At 50.5% G+C, this 18,716-nt stretch overlaps 2 protein-coding genes and 1 long non-coding RNA gene across 3 annotated transcripts; all 3 read left to right on the forward strand.

Annotated features, from left to right (window-relative positions):
• Nucleotides 1-6,172: 6,172 nt before the first annotated feature.
• LOC138987940 (uncharacterized) lies at nt 6,173-10,143 on the forward strand. Its single transcript, XR_011464242.1, has 4 exons — nt 6,173-6,737; nt 7,458-7,535; nt 7,617-7,716; nt 9,312-10,143. It is a non-coding gene; the product is annotated as an uncharacterized lncRNA (long non-coding RNA).
• LOC138987939 (sperm mitochondrial-associated cysteine-rich protein) lies at nt 6,737-7,457 on the forward strand. The gene has a single exon (XM_070370860.1). It carries the CDS (start codon nt 6,945-6,947, stop codon nt 7,455-7,457), a length of 513 nt encoding a protein of 170 aa, XP_070226961.1. The 5' UTR covers nt 6,737-6,944.
• A 2,792-nt stretch (nt 10,144-12,935) lies between the features above and the next one.
• Nucleotides 12,936-18,668, forward strand: MFSD5 (major facilitator superfamily domain containing 5). Its single transcript, XM_005902138.2, has 2 exons — nt 12,936-13,128; nt 13,702-18,668. The coding sequence occupies exon 2, from the start codon at nt 13,720-13,722 to the stop codon at nt 15,070-15,072; it is 1,353 nt and encodes a 450-aa protein (XP_005902200.1). The 5' UTR covers nt 12,936-13,128; nt 13,702-13,719; the 3' UTR covers nt 15,073-18,668.
• The last annotated feature ends 48 nt before the right edge of the window (nt 18,669-18,716 follow it).

The following is an 18,716-nucleotide window of genomic DNA, read 5'->3' on the forward strand; positions in this document are numbered from 1 at the left end:
GGAACCCCCAGGGTGTCAGCATCCATCCTACTGAAGACAGAGCCAGAGAAGAGGAGGGAATGTGAAGTCCAACCTCTGTGCAGAGCCCCAACACTCCTACAGGGACTAGGGTGGGAGTGAGAGAGTGGAGAAGGGCAGCAGCAGGAGGGAGGGCTGGGCCCGGCCGGGGAGATGCACCCAAAGGACCTTCCCAGCAACAGTCCCAAGTAGCCGGCACTGGGGACACCGACTCAGTTGCGTCACATTTTCCGTACTGGAATTACCTTGTCCATACTGCTACCCTGAGGACCAGGCATCTTCCCTCCCAGGACAGGGAAAGGCCACTTTTGGTAGCCAGAGTCAGATGAAGGGGAGGGGGATAAGGGGGCCTGCGGTGGCTCTCTCAGGAGAACAGGAGCTGCAGATGGGGTGCTGACAGTCTCTCCTTTTCATTCTGGGGGTGGGAAGAGCTGGGAATAGATACTCCAGGGTCCCGTCCCCAGGTGGCCTGGCTGCTGTTGACTTTGCTTGGTTACCCTGGGAGCAGCTCTCAGCAGTGTGGGAGGGGCGGGTGTTGGGGAGTTGGACCCAGGCGTCCAGGCCGGGGTGGGATGGCACTCAGCCTGTGTGGCAGGGATCCTGCCAGGAGGCTGCGAAGTTAACCCCTCCTGCCCTGGTGATGGTGGCCGCTGGCGAGGAGGGAGGGCCCAACTGTGGTTTGTGAATGTGGCCCTGATTCCCCCTCCCCCTCCCAGCACATCTGTACTTGGTTTACAGTGAATGAGTCTCCTGTCCTCATGAACTGGGCGAGGGCACCGCTCCCTCCCTGGCCCCTGGCCGGGCATCCTGACACAGAATCAGGCGCCACCCACCCCCGGAACTCTCTCCCTGCTGGGTAGCCCTTTCCCAACTCTTCCCCTTACCCTTCTTAGAGGGGCTCAGGGGCTGGTCCCCCAGAGCTAGAGCACTGAGACTAGGCAGCCAGGACAGCAAATGGGGCCAGGAAAGCTAACGGGGCGGAGGGTGGGGGTGGGGGACAAAACTCTTGGATAGCCTGGAAAGATGGAGTGGTCTGGAATTCCATCTGTCTCTGCCTTCCTCATTGTCTTGGTTTGTCTGTCTGTCTGTCTGTGTCTTTGTCTCTGGTGGATGTTTGTCCATCGATCCGTCTTGGAAACTGTGGCTCCGCCCTTCTGGCCTCTGTGGTCCCCAGCCAACTACAGCAGTCAGGGGGCGATGCCCAGGAAGACCCGCCCTGCGCCGACCCCTCCCCTAGGGATTGCCTTGCCCCGCCCCCGCCCCACCCCTCCCCAGCACCTAGTAACTGGGGTCTGTGGGCTGCAGCAGTTTGGAAGTCAAACCAAACTGGCAGATTGGGGAGCAGAGAAAAGGGGTATTGTGAGGGGGTCAGTTTCTTCTCTCCGTCTTGCGCTGCAGTCTGTGCTCTGTCCAGTGATTCCAGGAGGAAGCTTGAGAAGAGGGCCTCCCACTCTGGAAACTGGTGGAGAGAGCTCCCCTCATTTCTCCTTCTCTTTGGTCATCCCTAGTTCTAGGCTTTGCTCTGTTTGTGGTTGCTCCACTTGATCACCCTGGCAACTTAAGAAATGATATCTTGGGGGCCCTAGAACCAGGCTTCCTTCACTCCTTATATCACAAAAAGGAGAGAAAATGGATCCAAACTTCCAGCCTACCTGCCCTGATTTGCCATATAGCCCACCCCTAATTTTCACCCTTGCCTCCTCCCCAGCAGCATCAGGACACTGAATAGGTAATCTGCCCAAGCCCAGTCTGCTACTGGGTGGACGTCCCACACCACGCTCAGAGGTGGCTGGCAGATGTCTGGGGGTGGGGGTGGGAGTGGGGAGGGGGTTTGAAAGGGAGGGGAAAGCTCTGTTACAACCCCCAAGGACATCATTAAAGCACGAAAGTGCCATCGGGGCTTGGAGACCAGGGCGCCCAGGGAGAGCATGATGAAAACATGTTTTGTACAACACGTGTCTTTCCCGTCCTCCCCTCCCCTCCCACCTCCTTCCCCGGGCCTGCTCTGTGCCGAGGATGGTGCCAGCCTTGCCCTGAGTGCTTCTCAATTCTACCCCTTGTATCAGGCCTATTTTTCTGCTTGCCACTTTGTTGGTTCTCCCAGTGAATGACTTTGTGTGTGGAAGTTCTTACCAGCATCAGAAATACCCAGATCCCCACAGAATAAGGCCTTGACTTTGCGACACAGGATTTTAGGACTACACTAAACAACTCTAGGAATTTCTTCCCTGAACACGCGCCATTCATTAATTCAACAAATCTTTATTAAACACCTACTGTATGCCAAGCACTGTGCTGCTGCTAGCTAAGTCACTTCAGTCGTGTCCAACTCTGTGCGACCCCATAGACGGCAGCCCACCAGGCTCCCCCGTCCCTGGGATTCTCCAGGCAAGAACAGTGGAGTGGGTTGTCATTTCCTTCTCCAATGCATGAAAGTGAAAAGTGAAAGTGAAGTCGCTCTGTCGTGTCTGACTCTTCACTCATGTCTGATTCTTCACAACCCCAAGGACTGCCGCCTACCAGGCTCCTCTGCCCATGGGATTTTCCAGGCAAGGGTACTGGAGTGGGTTGCCATTGCCTTCTCCGAAGCACTGTGCTAGGCCCTAGGAATCCATAGGAATCTCCTTGGGCCCAAGTATCCAAGGAAATCAGGAAAGACTTTGGGGAGGGGAGGAAGTGAGGAGGAGAAGGGAGAGAAGGGAGGGCAGCAGAAGAGTATGTGCAAAGGCCCTGGAATCAAGGTCCTGGCTCCCAACCACCCTACTCCCCCAGAAAGAACAGGGGCCCTCCATTCCTGCTCCTTTGATGGACTTTGATTCACTACAAGGGAGGGACGGAGCAACTCCTAACGGCCAAAGCGCTCTAGGACCCTAGGACATCTGGTGCTCTTGCCCTGGGAAGATTGCATCCATCCCTTCATCTCTTCCTCCAGAAAGGGAAACAGAGGCACAGATAGAGAGGAGCAAGCCACAGGCTTAGGCCCCAGATTCCATACAGAAAACAAGGCCCCACACTGAGGTGGAGGGACGGAGTTTGCCCTGCTGTAGCCTCACCAGACAGAAAACCTGTCTACTCTGAACTGTTCGATGGTGCACCCTCCCCCTCTGGGATCCAGCCCTGACCTGTCCCACTCACTGGAACGAGGAGCAGGTCTGCCTCCAAGGTTGCCTGGAACGTGTGAGCTAAGAGCTCCAGGTGTCTGCCAGTCTCCATGTGGGTGGGTGGAGCAGTCTATTTGGTACAGAACCTCCATCTGGGATTACAGGGTTTTATCTCTCCTCTGTCCACTGGGGGGCTTCCAGCTCCTCCAGCTTAGACACCAAGGTTTCCAAGCTTTTTCCTTTCTGAAGAAAAGGGATGGAGGGTCCTTTGAGGACAGAATAGGTTTCTTTGTGGCTGTTCCTCCTCCAGAGCTGGCACAGAGGTCATGGGACCAAATGGGGTTAAGTTCTAGACCTGTTCCGATGACCCATTTTTCCTCCCTGTGTCCACACCCCCTGGGGCAAGGGTGTTGGGTGGGGCTGACCTGGCACCCCCACACCCACATCTGGGATTTCCCCTAGATGGAAACTCCCAGAACCCTGGTGTCCTGCCTCCTCTGCCAGCTCTCCTCCAGACTACATCTCTGCCTTAGCCCCAAGGGGCCCCGCAGATGTGGGACCACCTTCAGGGACCAACTGTGATGTCTGGCTGCCCTTTCTAGTGGATTCCTTTGAAGAAAAGATGTGAGGCTGGGGGGAGGGAGTTGGGAAGCTATCCTTTGTTGAGCACCTACTGTATGCCAGGCGTTATGCTTGGCTTGTATATTACTCACTTAATCCACACAGCAGTCCAGAGAAGGAGCAGTTATCATCCCATTTCACAGAGGGAACTGAGAACCAGAGAGGTTAAGCAGCTTGCCCAATATCACACAGCTGTAGCAGAGCTAACATGGGAACCTAGGTCTTGGTGATCCTGAGCTCTCCTCATCACCACAGGCTTCTTCTTCTTCTGCAGCTGCCCACCTCTCCATGAGATGAGACTTGGAAAATTCAGTTCAATTCAACCCAATTCAGAAAATAGTTATTGAACATCTGCTCTATGCCAGGCACTGATAGGTGCCAGACCAGCAATCTGGAAGGTTGCTGACTCAAGGTCTGGTGGGAGAGATAGGTGTGTGAACTAGGCAGTGTCTAACTTCAGCAGAATGATATGAGCAAGGTGGTGTGGAGTAGAGAATGAAGTAGTACACAGACATAAAGAACAGACTTTTAGACTCAGTGGGAGAAGGAGAGGGAGGGATGATTTGAGAGAACAGCACTGAAACATACATTACCATATGTAAAACAGATGATCAGTGAGAGCTTGATATATGAAGGAGGGCACACAAAGCTGGTGCTCTGTGACAACCTGGAAGGACAGGGTGCGGAGGGAGGTGGCTGGGAGGGAGGTTCAGGGACACACATACATACCTATGGCTGATTCACACTGATGCATGGCAACAAGCATCACAGTATTGTACAGCAACTATCCTCCAATTAAAATAAACTTTAAAAAAAGAAAAGAAATAGTATTTCTATTTTCTCTTTATAAAAGAGATATATAAAAGATATATAAAAGAAATATATTATGAACAGTGTACAGAATAAATTGGAATAAAGTGAATACCTACTCGACTGCCATCCAGCTCAAGAAATAGAGTATTTCCTGCTCCAGAGGTTCCCGTGTGACTCTCCCATCATCCTCTTCCTCTCTGAAGAAGTAACCACCATCCTGACTTTTGGGATAATTATGTCCTTCTTTTTGTTTATAGTATTAGCACCTACGTATGCATCCCTTTATAATATTATTTAATTTTGCCTGTTTTTGAGGTTTATATAAACGGAATGACACTGTATTGCCCTTTCCTGTCTGACTTATTTTGTTCAGCTTGTTTGTGAGAGAGACACAAATTGTTGCACATAACTGCCTTTTTCATTGTGGCAGAGTATTCAGTTGCATGCTGCTGCTGCTGCAGAGTATTCAGTTGCATGAATATACCACAATTTTTTTTTATTCTACTCTTGGTGAAAGTTTGAGTTGTTTCCAGTTTGGGCTATCATAATGCTACTAAAAACATTATTGTATATATTTCCCAATATATACATGTAAGAGTTTTTCTAAGCTATAAAGCTAAGAGTCAAAGTGTATGTTCAGGCAATCTCAATTTTTATCAGATAATCCCAAACTGTGTTCCAAAATGGTTGTACCAGTTACACAGGAAGTAGAACATTCTAATCAGGAGCAGGTGTAAAATCAAGACTCATACTCCTTTCTTGCCTAAAACTCTCAGTGGTTTTCTCTTTCCCTTGGAATAAGATCCAAGTCACTGCCGTGGCTCCCAGGGCCTCTACCTGGCTCTCCACCTATGCCATATGACTCTCCTCTCTGTTTTTTGTACTTGCTGTCCCCCCTCTCTGGAATGTTCTTCCACGAGCCATCTCCATGGCTGTCTCCCTCGCTTTCTTCTAAAATGCCCTTGCTAAAATGTCACTTCTCAGTGGCACTGTCCCTGACCACTGAATTTTCTTTAAATAGTTGTTTATTTATTTGGCTGCTCCAGGTCTTAGTTGTGGCCTGTGCATTCTTACCTGAGGCATGCAAACTCTTAGCTGAGATGTGGCATCTAGTTTCCTGACCAGAGATCGAACCCGGCCCCCTGCATTGGGAGTGGGGAGTCTTAGCCACTGGACCACCAGGGAAGCCCTGGCCACTGAATTTTCTATTACAAATTTTTCCAGGCCTCCTTACCCTCCTCTCAGCTTTTGTTTTCCTCCCAGTCCAGCCATCTGGGTTCTAGTCAGCCTCAGGCTGCTTTCCTGTGATCTGCCAGGACTTTTATCTCCTCCCAAACCCTTAAGTGGCAACCCACTCCAGTATTCTTGCCTGGAAAATCCCATGGACAGAGGAACCTGGTCGGCTATAGTCCATGGGGTCGAAAAGAGTCGGACACAACTGAGCGACTTCACTTCCCTTTAAACCCTTAAGGGCCCTTGGAGCTGACTGTGTGGTGGCAGTCTAGCTGCTCCTTCTAAAGGATCCACCTCTCTGAGTCACTTTGTATCACATCACTCTGGGGTTTTTTTCACAGCCATTCCATGCTCCTAGACAAGCTAATGTATTTATTTGTTTACCTGTTTGCTTTTTGTCCCCACCCAGCCCCACCCCTCACTTTAAATGGCACTCCATAAGAGGAAACCTCACTGTCTTGCTCTGTAACATGACCAGTACCTGCTGCATGACAGGCCCTCCAGTAATAATTGTCCAGGCTAGTTGTCAGGCTCCCAGAGACAGCCAGGCCCTCCTCCTCCCCCCAACACCTGGGACTTGCCCTATCTGGAAACTCCCAGGACCTAGGTCTCCCCTGCTCCACCAGCTCCCACCAATATCCCAGGCAGAGTCTCAGAGCATCTGCTGTGCTGCTGCTACTGCCCTGAGTCTCCTCTGGGGACTGTTTGGAAGTCTGAAGCACTCATTCTGGTCATCAGGGCTGGAGAGTGATGGGCAGGTGTCAGGTGCCCACAGCTCAAGAAATACTTTTTGATTGAATAAAGGGGAAGTCTTCAGAGATGAAAAGGATCTTGCCAGGTGGAGAAAAGAGAAAGGGCACTGCGAGCAGAAGGAAGAGTGAACAAAGGACGGAGGCGTGAAGAGCGCACATCATAGTTAGAGGACTTGGTCTGATCTGGTGCCCATGGAAGGTGCTCTGTGGAGGGGAGGGTAGCCGGCAAGCAGGGAAGGGGAGGGCTAGCTGGGGAGGTCTGAGCTCCTGCCAGCTCAGAGAGGCTCAGCAGTGTCTTAGGTTTAATCCTGCCCCCACCCCCGCTCCCCACAGTTCCCCCTCTGACCCCACCCGTAGGTACCCTCCCTTTCACCCAACCCCCAGCCTGGCCGCTCCCCGCCACTGAATGGACTTCTCTCTGGGCCTACGTCTGGGGCCTCGGAACAAGAAAGCCAGCCATCAACAGCCACCTGCGCCCTCTGGACACTGCCCACCAGCTGCCTCCCCTTGTCCGTCCTGCCCCCCCTCTGCCTGTGCCTGCCCCTGCCCAGCCTGTCCCCCTCCCACCTGCTCCTGCACCGCCTATCCTTCCTACGCAGCTCCCTGCCCCTCCTGTCCTGGCCTCCCGGGCCCACCCTGTACCTGCTCCTGCCCTCCCTGCCCCGCCTGTCCTCCCTTGACTTATCCCCACAGTGCCTGCAGCCAGTGCTCTGGCCAGCACTTGACCTGCTGCCGCCCATCTCCTTGCCCCATGTACCCTTGCTCCAGGGGTCGAGCCACCTGTTCCAGCTCCTGCTGGGGCTGCAGTGACAGCTGTGGCTGTGGTCGAGGGGCTGCCTGGGGACCCCCAGGCTCCACTGGCCACTGCAGCTGCTGCTTTAGGGGACAGCGCACCTCTCGGCACTGTCTGATTGTCTAGGGGGCGGTTGCACCTTGGGAGAGTGCCCATCTCCTGGAGCACTTCTGCAGGCAGAAGATCAGCTGGACCCTCTCCCAGGTAGGGAGGGGGGCAGGCTGCTCAGAGCCCCCTGGCCTCCTCCTCAGTCCTGGGAGTGAGAGCCAGGCCTCTGTTTTGAAGCTAGTTTCTGGACACGCTCTCACTGGTTCCAGAACCTCCTCTTCTGCAACTTCTGCAATGGAAAATGTTCTTCTCAGGGCCTCTCCTGTGGTCCCTGAAGGTGAGCAAGTTGATCATTTCCCCCTCTAGTTGACCTCCCTGGGAGACCCTTCTTGGCTCATCTTTTCTGTAGTTTGCGTGGATAAGATGGCTCCTTCATCCAGGGACCACTTTTTTTCCCCTATGGACCTTCACCCATATCCCTGAATAACCCAAGAGTCTCTGAACCCTTTACCTCTCATCATGAGCCTGAAGGAAGGGCAGTGGCTCTTGGACCGGAAGAAGAGGCCGAACAGAGGATTCTTGGTTCCTCCCTCCCCTTGGATATCATGACATCCTTTATGGTCCTTTACTTCTAGGAACCCGGTGCTCTCCACCTAGATGTCTTATCTTTCAAATCTCTGAGGGCTTGCCCAGCCTCATGACCCCAATCTTCCAGCAATAATCCTATCTGTTACATTCACGCTCATCTGGCAAGGGGTGATGGAAGCTGGGAGCCCTTGACTCAGGTTTCCAATGATTCCATCCACATGCAGCTAGTCATAGTTCCCTGTCCCTGGGAGTGGGGCTGGGGAGTTGGAGAAGCCACAAAGAGGAAGATGGAGCTGATAGATGCTTGTATCTGCCTGGGATTGGATCTTAAGCTGGGAGCCCCTAAGCATCCCATCATATTCTCCAAGTTATCTGACACTGATCTGCTTCAGTCTTCTTTCTCTGCCTCCTTCTCTGGGACCCTTTGTTCTTTCCTTTCTATCTCTGTATATCCTTCTGCTTATCCTTCCTGCTAGCTTTCTACATCACTCTCTCCATTTCTGTTTCCTTTTTTTCTGCCACCTGGACACTACCTCCACCTAACTTGTGTCTTTACATCTGTTTATCCCACTCTGCCCCTTCTTTTCCCCATCTAATTTAAAATCTGCTTAACATACATGTCTTTTTCTTCCCCTTTCCCTGTCTCATTTTGTATTTTCATGTTTGTTTTCTTCCTTGGTCTTTTTTTTTTTTTAAACAGGACAAAGTTACATATAGCTCCACTATATGTTACAATTATTTTTTAAGTAGATAAATTAAGATCTTTTCCTTGGTCTTTTGACTCACCTCCTATTTCTCTCCTCTTCTGTCCTATTCTGCTTCTGGGAGAAAGGCACTCTAGATCTTTTTGATTTCTATTTCCCTTCTTTGTCTCTCTGTCTTTGTTCCTGTCTTTCTGGGTCCAATTCTGTTTCCCAATTCTGTTCTTCTGTTTTCCAATTCCTGTCTCTCTTTCTGCCTCCCCAGTATCCAGCTTTCTGTCTGTCTCTCCTCATCTCTCTGGGTCCTGCAGCTTCCTGCATACAGGCCTACGTCATACCCATCTCATTGCTGTCCAAGGGCCAGGACACCAAGTCTTCCATTGCCCCCCAAACAGCCCATGTCCTGGAGTGAGCAAGGGCTGGACATAGCTACCAAACAGTCCCTTTGTCCCCTACCCACTGTCCAGGCCATCTTATCCTTACTGAGCTCTAAGTCCAAACCTTTTTTTCTCCCAACTTCATATTCTGAAAATTGGCAACTAAAAAGAAAAAGAATTATGCATTTATGCTACCTGTCCTGTGTAAACTATATTTCAGGGTGGTCAAATAGCTCTAAGTGGTGAAGAAAATTTCTTTTTTACAGAAGAACTCCAGCTGATGTAGAAGACATATGGAATTAGGAAAATCACCATTTTTGCAACCCCTAATGAAATAACTGATCAAAGCAAGACTCTTCAACGGATGAAACTAAGGATGGTGGTTGATGGAGAACGTAACTACCTGACCCCACTGATGAATCTTAGCATCACTAAAAAGGGCACAACCACATGGCCTGTACCTCCTGATATGATGCAATCTGAAGCACTCAGCACCACCTGTGAAGGACTCTTGCCAAACAGAGAAACAAACAAAAAAAACTGAGCATGATTCTACTCAAACCCTACCGCTAACCTCCATTTAATAGGAAATATGGGGGGTGGAGAACAAATTAAATGGCACAACAAGGAAGTAAAACAAAATATCCAGAATGTGGGACATTTTAAAGGAAATCTGACCTGATTTCTTCAACTAGTCAATGGCTGAACAGGACAGTCAATGAGAGCGTGGCGTACAAAGACAGCTACTACACAGGATAAGTGGACCTTGTTTGATTCCTGATGGGGACCTCCCAATTGTAAAAAGACATTTTTAGACTGTTGAAAACATTTAATTATTTATTTAACATTTAATTAAACATTTAATTTAATTATGAACTGAGTACTTACAATGCCAAGGAATCAGTGTTGATTTTGTTAAACGTGAAAATGGCCTTGAGGTTATGTAAGAAAAGGTCCTTATTTCCTAGAGATGCATACTGAAGCATGGAATGAAGTGACGTATTTAAGTATTTTGGCAAATAAAAGAAAGGAGGAAAAGGAACAAAAGGATAAAAATCAATATTGTTGAATTAAGTATTTAGGGTTTCATAGAACCTCTTTACCTTTATTTGAACATTTTCATAATAAAAGTTTTAAATGATGCTCCTCTTGTAGGCATGGTTCCTAGTAATTCCCAGAGCATCCTCCCTGCCCGCTCTGAAAGCCAGACTTTCCCTGTAACTCCCCACATACAGACCCTGGTCCTCCTTGCCCTCTACTAGAAGTGGGTTCTAGAGATGGATTTGCCCTCTCAGGATATTCTCTATCCCTTCCAGTCCTCTGCAGCTCTGCTGGCACATATCCCATGTAAAGTATCTTTCTCAGCTGTGCTTCACAGCTCTGAGGGGCCAGGGGAACCTTAAAGAGTAAACATTTTTTGAATATGTCCTATGATAAAAATAATCCAAAATAATGTAACCTTCCCTAAAGTCTTTCTTAGGTGCTTCTGAGAAAACTGCAACTCAGTAATGGAGAACACTGGCCTCCATCCTGGAAAACAGAAGACAAGGCATGTAAGGCCATCCTGTCCCACTCCCTGCTATCATTCAGGGTGACCTCCTCCCTCAAAGAAAAGATCACCAGGAACTGAGAGACAAGGTGTCAGGAGATCAAGGGTTTTCAGTCCAGGACCAGGATGGAGGGCATTTGGATTCCCCCATGCCCTCACTCACTGAGTGACCTTGGGAAATCATGATTTTTGAGCTTTGTGCTTCTAGACGAAGCATGGGAACTGATACCCTTTTCTATCCTCTAGAAGTTTGCCAGTTAGGGATAAAGGCACTTTGGAAGTTGTGGAATATAAATCTCAGCTGTTTATCATAAGAAAGTATTTCTTACGATATAATTCCAGACTCTCCCACCCTTCTTCAGTATAAAGAAAACAGACACTAATCACCTGTGCAAGAGGGTGAACACATTTAATCTTCCCAGAAATCACAAGTGTGGAATTGGGAAGATCTGGGTCCCAGTTCTGACTCTACCTCTTACCATGTGAGTCCTGTCGTGTTACTAACTTTTCCAATTCTGAAGTACCTACCTAACAAGTTGTTGAGACAGTTAAACACTTCATCTATAGCAGTTGGCCCAGGACTTCCTAAAACAGAGCTTAGGTGTAATACATAATAACTGATGCACTTCCGTGGTGGGCCAGTGGTTAAAGAATCTACTGGCCAATGCAGGGTACACAAGTTCAATCCCTGGTCCAGGAAGATTCCATATGCCACGGGGCAAACAAGCCCACATGCCACAACTACTGAACCCCACATGCCCTAGAGCCCATGCTCTGCAAAAAGAGAAACCCTCACACGGCAACTAGAGTAGTTCCCACTGGCGGCAACTAGAGAAAGCCCATGCAACAATAAAGATTCAGTCCAGCCAAAAATAAAGAAATAATATTTAAAAAAAGTTTGATAAGTGTTACCAGCTAATAAAGACCAGCACTTTTTAGAATAATTTACATGTATTATCTTATTTATTCATCTGGTATTTATGGAATGCCTTTTGTGTCCCATTAAATGTTTCAAGTACTGGAAATATAAGTGAACAAAGCAGAAATTTGTAGGGAGAAGAAGCAGTAAGCAGTTAAGTGTGCCAGATAATATTAAGTGCTATGAAGAAAAGGCAGCAAAGGAGAATAGAGCGTTGGAAGGGAAGCAGGTAGGTTACTGTGGCAGAGGTGGCGCTGCCTTTTCAACAGTATGAGCAAGGAAGGCCTCTCTGATAAGATGACACTTGAACAGAGAATTGTAGGAGCTGCAGGAGGGAACCATGTGGATATCTGGGAGAACCAGAGCTTCACAGGGCACAGTGTGCAAAGGCCCTAGTGATAGCCAGTGTAGATGGAATAGAAGGCGCAGGAGGGAAAATGGTAAGAGATGAGGTCAGAGAAGTGGCAGCAGAAAAGAGGACAAAGGATTTTGTAGGCTATTATGATTTTGGCTTTTTTGCTTAGTGAGATAAGAAGGCATTGGAGGGTGTTTTGTTTGTTTTTTTGTCTTAAATTATTTATTTACTTATTTGGCTTCCTCGAGTCTTAATTATGGCAGGTGGGATCTTCCTTTCAGCACGTGGGATCTAGTTCCCTGACCAGGGATGGAACCCAGGCCCCTTGCATTGGAAGAAGGAGTTTTAGCCACTGGACCACTAGGGAAGTTCCCCATTGGAGGGTTTTGAGGAGATAATACTAAAGCTGGAAAGAGGTTAAATAACCTTTCCCAGGTACCACAGCTGTAGCAGAGTGTGGGCGTCCAACTCCAAGGCTGAAGTTCTTAACTCTTGACTGCCACTGAACTTTGAGCCTTCTTCAGTTGGGCGCTGCTCTCCTATGATGCAGACTAATTAACTGGGACACTGAGAAGTCATATGGCTTGCCAGAGGCGACACAGCTGGTAAGTGATAGGGGTGGGATTTGAGCTTTAGCGGTCTGCAAGCCAAGTCCAAGTCCTTTACACCACACTGCCTCCCTCAGGTGTGTGAGCCATACTGACTTCTGGCCAGGAAGTCACTATTGTGGGAGAAGAGAAAATCGAGAAGCCCGTCTCGGCTTAGGGTGACGATGTTCCTTAAGAAGATCAAACCCCGACTCTGCGGAACTGCTGGCATTGTCTTAGGCACAGCAGCGCTCCGTAACCCACGACACGGAGGAAGAGATTGAAAATGGGTCTTTATTTCCAGGGGGTTCGGTAGGTATCCGGGAGTCGAAGAAGCGAGTGTCATGGGAAGGCCACGGATAGGAGTGAACCAGGAGCAGAAACCACGACCACCACCGCCTCCAGTCTTGGCCCCGCCGGGCGTCCGGAGGTTGTCGTCGAGTCGCGGCTAGAGGGCGGAGCAGGGGCGGGGTTTGAACGCCGCGCCCCCGTCACGTGATGGGGCCATCATGGCGGCGGCCAGAGGCCTCCCCGGCTCCCGGAAGCAGGCTGTGAGGGGCGGGCGCGCTGGTGGAACCCGAGCCGGAGCCAGAGCAGGAGGTAGAGCGGGAAGGGCGGCCGGGCGGCCTGGAGCCGGACGTGTCCGGAGCGTCCCCGCAGACCGGGGCAGCAGGTGAGACCAGGGTCTGGGCAAGGCGCGAGCGTGTGTGGCGGCGGCCAGCGGGGCTAGGGGGCGCAGGTGGGGGTGCCCTGACCCAAAGGAGGGGGAAATCTGAGATGCACGCGCGTGACCTGAAGCAACTCTAGAGGCCTGCGCGGGTGGTAGGGATGCCTGGGACAGATGACGAGACCTCGAGGGCAAAAACAGGCTCCCCAAAGAGAATGGGAGGTAACAGAAGAAAGTACAGTTTGTAAACGCTGTTACAGGGAAGGGCAGCAGCCCCTTAACTTGCGGGGCTGGGATTAGGTACTCCCTCTTTGCTATGCCAGGAAAGGGTGGGGCGAATGCTCAATCTTCTCTCCTCTCACACCCCTCCCTGCCCCAGAGTGTCCCGCTCTGGCGGGCCACTCCTCCCACCCACCCAACTGGTCCCTCCGGTCTGAGCTCTGGGGGAGTGGAATAGAGGGGTGGGGGAGTTCTGTTGGCAGGGGGGTTGGGTGGATCCGCTTTCTGCTTAGACAGGCAGCCCCTTGACAGCAGTACCCGGGCAATGGATGTGACTCTGAAGCCCCCTTCTCTTCCCAGGTCGTCCGGGGGCCGGCCATGCTGGTGACTGCTTACCTTGCTTTTGTGGTCCTCCTGGCCTCCTGCCTGGGGTTGGAGCTGTCAAGATGCCGGGCTAAGCCCTCTGGAAGGGCCTGCAGCAATCCCTCTTTCCTTCGGTTTCAACTGGACTTCTATCAGGTCTACTTCCTGGCCCTGGCAGCTGACTGGCTGCAGGCCCCCTACCTCTACAAACTCTACCAGCATTACCACTTCCTGGAGGCACAAATTGCCATCCTCTACGTCTGCGGCCTTGCCTCCACCGTCCTCTTTGGACTGGTGGCTTCCTCCCTGGTGGATTGGCTGGGTCGCAAGAAATCTTGTGTCCTCTTCTCCCTCACTTACTCTCTCTGCTGCTTAACCAAACTCTCCCGGGACTACTTTGTGCTGCTGGTGGGCCGAGCACTAGGTGGGCTATCTACAGCCCTGCTCTTCTCAGCCTTTGAGGCCTGGTATATCCATGAGCACCTGGAACGGCATGACTTCCCCACCGAATGGATCCCGGCTACCTTTGCCCGAGCTGCCTTCTGGAACCATGTGCTGGCTGTAGCGGCAGGTGTGGCCGCTGAGGCTGTGGCCTGCTGGATGGGCCTGGGGCCTGTAGCCCCCTTTGTGGCCGCCATCCCTCTCTTGGCTCTGGCTGGGGCCTTGGCCCTTCATAACTGGGGAGAGAACTATGATCGGCAGCGTGCCTTCTCTAGGACCTGTGCTGGGGGCCTGCGCTGCCTTCTGTCGGACCGTCGTGTGCTGCTGCTAGGCACCATCCAGGCCCTGTTTGAGAGTGTCATTTTCATCTTTGTCTTCCTCTGGACACCTGTGCTGGACCCACATGGGGCTCCACTGGGCATCATCTTCTCCAGCTTCATGGCAGCCAGCCTACTCGGCTCTTCCCTGTACCGCATCGCTACCTCCAAGAGGTACCACCTTCAGCCCATGCATCTACTCTCCCTCGCCGTCCTCATTGTCGTCTTCTCCCTCTTCATGTTGACTTTCTCTACCAGCCCAGGCCAGGAGAGTCCAGTGGAATCTTTCATAGCCTTCCTCCTCATTGAACTGGCCTGTGGACTGTACTTTCCCAGCATGAGCTTCCTGCGGAGAAAGGTGATCCCTGAGACCGAGCAAGCTGGTGTCCTCAACTGGTTCCGGGTGCCCCTGCACTTACTGGCCTGCCTGGGGCTCCTGGTCCTCCATGACAGCGATCGCAAAACGGGCACTCGGAATATGTTCAGCATCTGCTCCGCCGTCATGGTGATGGCTCTGCTGGCAGTGGTGGGACTCTTCACCGTGGTCAGGCATGATGCTGAGCTGCGGGTGCCCTCACCCACTGGGGAGCCCTACACTCCTGAGCTCTGACCCTGTTCTAGGACCAGGGAGCTGGGATGGACCCTTGAACCCCACCTTTCCAGGGCTGAACAGATCTCTCTGTGACCTTGCGGCTCTTTAGCCCCTCAGCCTGTCTGGGGGCTCCTCCTGTCAGTGCTTTGGGTTGGGAAGCACATGGGGTGATGGCCTGGAAAGAAGATGCCAAAAGTTGCCTCTGTGTCACTCCCTTCCCCCTTTCCACTTTAAAATAAACAATTTTAATTGATCATTGATCTCATTTACTCATCCTCACCTGTACCCACCTCAGTAGTTCTTATGAGGGGGCAGCTGGAGGTTGTGAGGTGAGAGGTGGGGTTACCAGTGGAACGTTTGTCTTTCTAGCTTCAGTAAGACTTGTTTAGTTGCTAAGTTGTGTCTGACTCTTTGTGACCCCATGGACTGTAGCCTGCCAGGCTCCTTTGTCCATGGGATTTCCCAGGCAAGAATACTGAAGTGGGTTGCCACTGCCCTTTCCATGGGATCTTCCTGACCCAGCGATTGAACCCACGTCTCCTGCATTGGCAAGCGGATTCTTTACCAGAGCCACCAGGGAAGCCCTCTCTAAGACTGCCTCCACCTTAAACTGAGAACTGTGGAATTGCCTTTCAACAGAAATGGGTGGGAAAAGCCTGAGGCTCTGAGGTCCTCCATATCTTGTTACCCTGGGGACAGGCACCCTCCCCATTTGCCAAGCAAAAACCTTACTCCACATCCGGAGTGAGACAATCTCTGGAGCCTATGGAGTGGATGTCCAAGCCACTGAGCAAAGATTCCAGGGGCTCCAGCTGCTTCTGTGACCACCTCTTGTGGCAAATCCAGAGGCTTGCTGCATGAATAGGCTTGCAGCTCAGCACATGCGTGCCGCTTGCCTTCTGCCTCTCTGGCCACAAATGCACCCCTTGTCCGAATCACCTGGGCCCATTAGGGCCTGTATGCTTGCATGAAACCCAAGTGAAGGGCTGCAGAGGACACAGCAGTGAATGGCTGACAGACCGTGATCTTGTCTGTACCTGATTGTTCCCCACCCTGAGTGAGGGTGAGGGAGCCATCAGGGCAGGAAATAGTACCAGTACCAGGAACTCAAGTTCTTTGAGCCCCTCCCTGCCTCACCTCTGATTGTATCTGCCTTTCCTCCTCCCACCCAAACCTGGGCTTCTCAGAGGAAGCAGAGCCAGCAGTTAAGCAGGGTGGGGAATGGAAGGAGGGTCGGCTCAGGGTGTGTCCTGGAATGTGCTTGAGGTGGGCATGAGGGACCTACCTGTCCTAGAAAAGAGGTTGATGACCTTTCCTTGGGTCCCAGACGAATTCCCAGACACGAAGAAGCAAAACTTTCCAGGACCTGCAAGTCCAAACCTGTGTGGGGAGATAGCATCACCCATTGGGGGAGGAATGCTGATGGATGGGTGCCTGCAGGGTGAGGCCAAGGGGAGGGAAGAGTAGTGGTCTCAGGTCTCTGCTCAGAGAAGGAAAAAAAACACGTTCCCCCACCTAGCTGCAGGGAATAGATGCTGAGGTTAAGTATGAAAAAAGCAGATATCTTTTCCTTCCCCCATCTTAAGGCTATTCTGTTACAATAACTCCACTTCCCCTTTCTGCCTATATTTTATAGTTATTTGTAGACTCTCCGTCCTTGAGGACAGGAAGAAATTGTGTCTTATATGCCCTTGTCTCCCCCATATATACACACAAGTGGGGGCTTGGCCCATGGCTGTGCTCAGTAAATGGAGAGGAGACAGGCTAACTCACTCCAGGCTTTTCAAGAGTAGCCCGTTTGGGAACTCTATTAGACTGGAATCCAGAGGCTAGTTAATGATTTGTTGTTTTGAATGAGATTATTTACTGATGGAAGCTTGAAGGGGGCAGCATGTTCCTAAGTGAAAAGGAAATAGGGAGGTAGAGACAGACTAGTGAAATTCCTTCAGCTTTGTCCCCACTGAGTTCTCTTCAAAGAAGCTGGTAGATGATAGAGTGGGGAGGGTTCTTCCTGGCAGACTCATGGGGTGTGACAAGCTGGCAGGTATCTTTAAGATTGTCCATTTAGCTGTAAACATTTTATTGAGTACCTACTATATACCATGCGTTGTATTACTAGGTGCTGGTGAAAGTTTATCTGAGAGGAAAATCCACTTAAAGGGCATATAGCAAAGCCAAGGCTAAACCTTGCCTCCTGCTGCCCACCCAGTGCCCCTTCTATGGCATGTACTGACTCTCTCCCCTGGGCCTTCATCTACTTGACTTGCCCCCTCTATCCCTGCTCCTTTCTTCCAAGCCTTGTCCCTGGAGAAGGGGATGAGAGTGGGAGCACTTAGCCATGGCTACCTGGCCCACCTCTGGATATTTGCCCATATGAGGCGAATGAGGGATTGATTCACCTGCAAAGCAGTGCTCATGATGCCTTGCTGAGAGGCAGTGCAGGGAACTGGTGAAGAGCATGGAGCCAGGGCCCAACTGCCTGGGTTCACATTTGCGCCTCAGTTTCCTCATCTATAAAATGGGGGTGATGGTATAGTGGCTGCCCTGAGGGTGCTTGTGAGGGTTAAATTAAGCGCTTGGAACAGCAGTTGGCCTCCGGTGTAAGTGCTACTAAGTGCTTGCTTTCATATCTTATTTTTAACTTTTTCAGTCCAGCTGAGCCCTACCCAGATTTGGGTGTGAGAATGAGTGGACTGGGCTGTAACGGGGTGAACAACTTTCCAACACATCCGTGTGGTTGGGTGATTCCCAGCAGTGTTTATCCTTGGTCCTGGCCCAGAGAACAGGATCAGGCTATCTGAGAGGCCTTCTGCTTTGGGGTGTGCGAGTAGCTGAGGAGGGTGTCAGTGTGTTCCACTTGAACTCATTTCCTCTTCCTCAAGTGGGAAGGTCAGCTTGGTGTCAGATTTGATATACACCACCATTTTTCCCTAAGAGAGTTTCCTGATTTTCTGCCTTTCCATCCAGCTGGATATATAATTATTTTATTTGGAGCTTTTAAGTGATCCTGAGGAGAACAGAAACAGCCCAAGGAACCAGGAGCCAATGAACAAGAAGGCAGGAGGACTGGGGCATGAAGACAGTACTGAGTTCTGAGGCTGGAGAGTGACCTCTTCCTGGAAATACAGCCCCTGCTCAGGGAGGGGAGAGGGCTGCTCCCAGCTGATGGCCATGGTCCTTCCACTGGGTCTGGGTTCCACTTCCCAATACACTCTTCCCCTAACCCCAATCCTGTGGTTCTCCCTGTTTCTTATTTTTTGCCACCACTTCTCCACAGAACCACAGAATAGAATTATAAGACATGTCATGCTTGGGAATCAGACCTAATGTTATCAAAATATGTCACATTCACTTTAAATGATTTTTTTAACAACAAATATGGGCTAATTGTAAAAGAGTCAAAGGCAAATACAGATATATTTAATGTAACTGTGAATGTAAATGCATGTCCATGTGTTAAAATACATTTATTGATATATAAATATATTACAAATATAGACATATAAAATATAAAAATTATAGGCTCCCTTAAGCCCACCTTCATACCAGTGTCAAATGTTTGTAGTCTAGGGCATATATTTAATTTTTTTAAAATAAAAATGAATCATACCATTCATGCTGTTCTCCAACTTGTTTTTTATTTATTAAAGTATACCTTATTT

The sequence above is a fragment of the Bos mutus genome, chromosome 5 (assembly GCF_027580195.1).
Source record: "Bos mutus isolate GX-2022 chromosome 5, NWIPB_WYAK_1.1, whole genome shotgun sequence".
Taxonomy (NCBI): Eukaryota; Metazoa; Chordata; class Mammalia; order Artiodactyla; family Bovidae; genus Bos; species Bos mutus.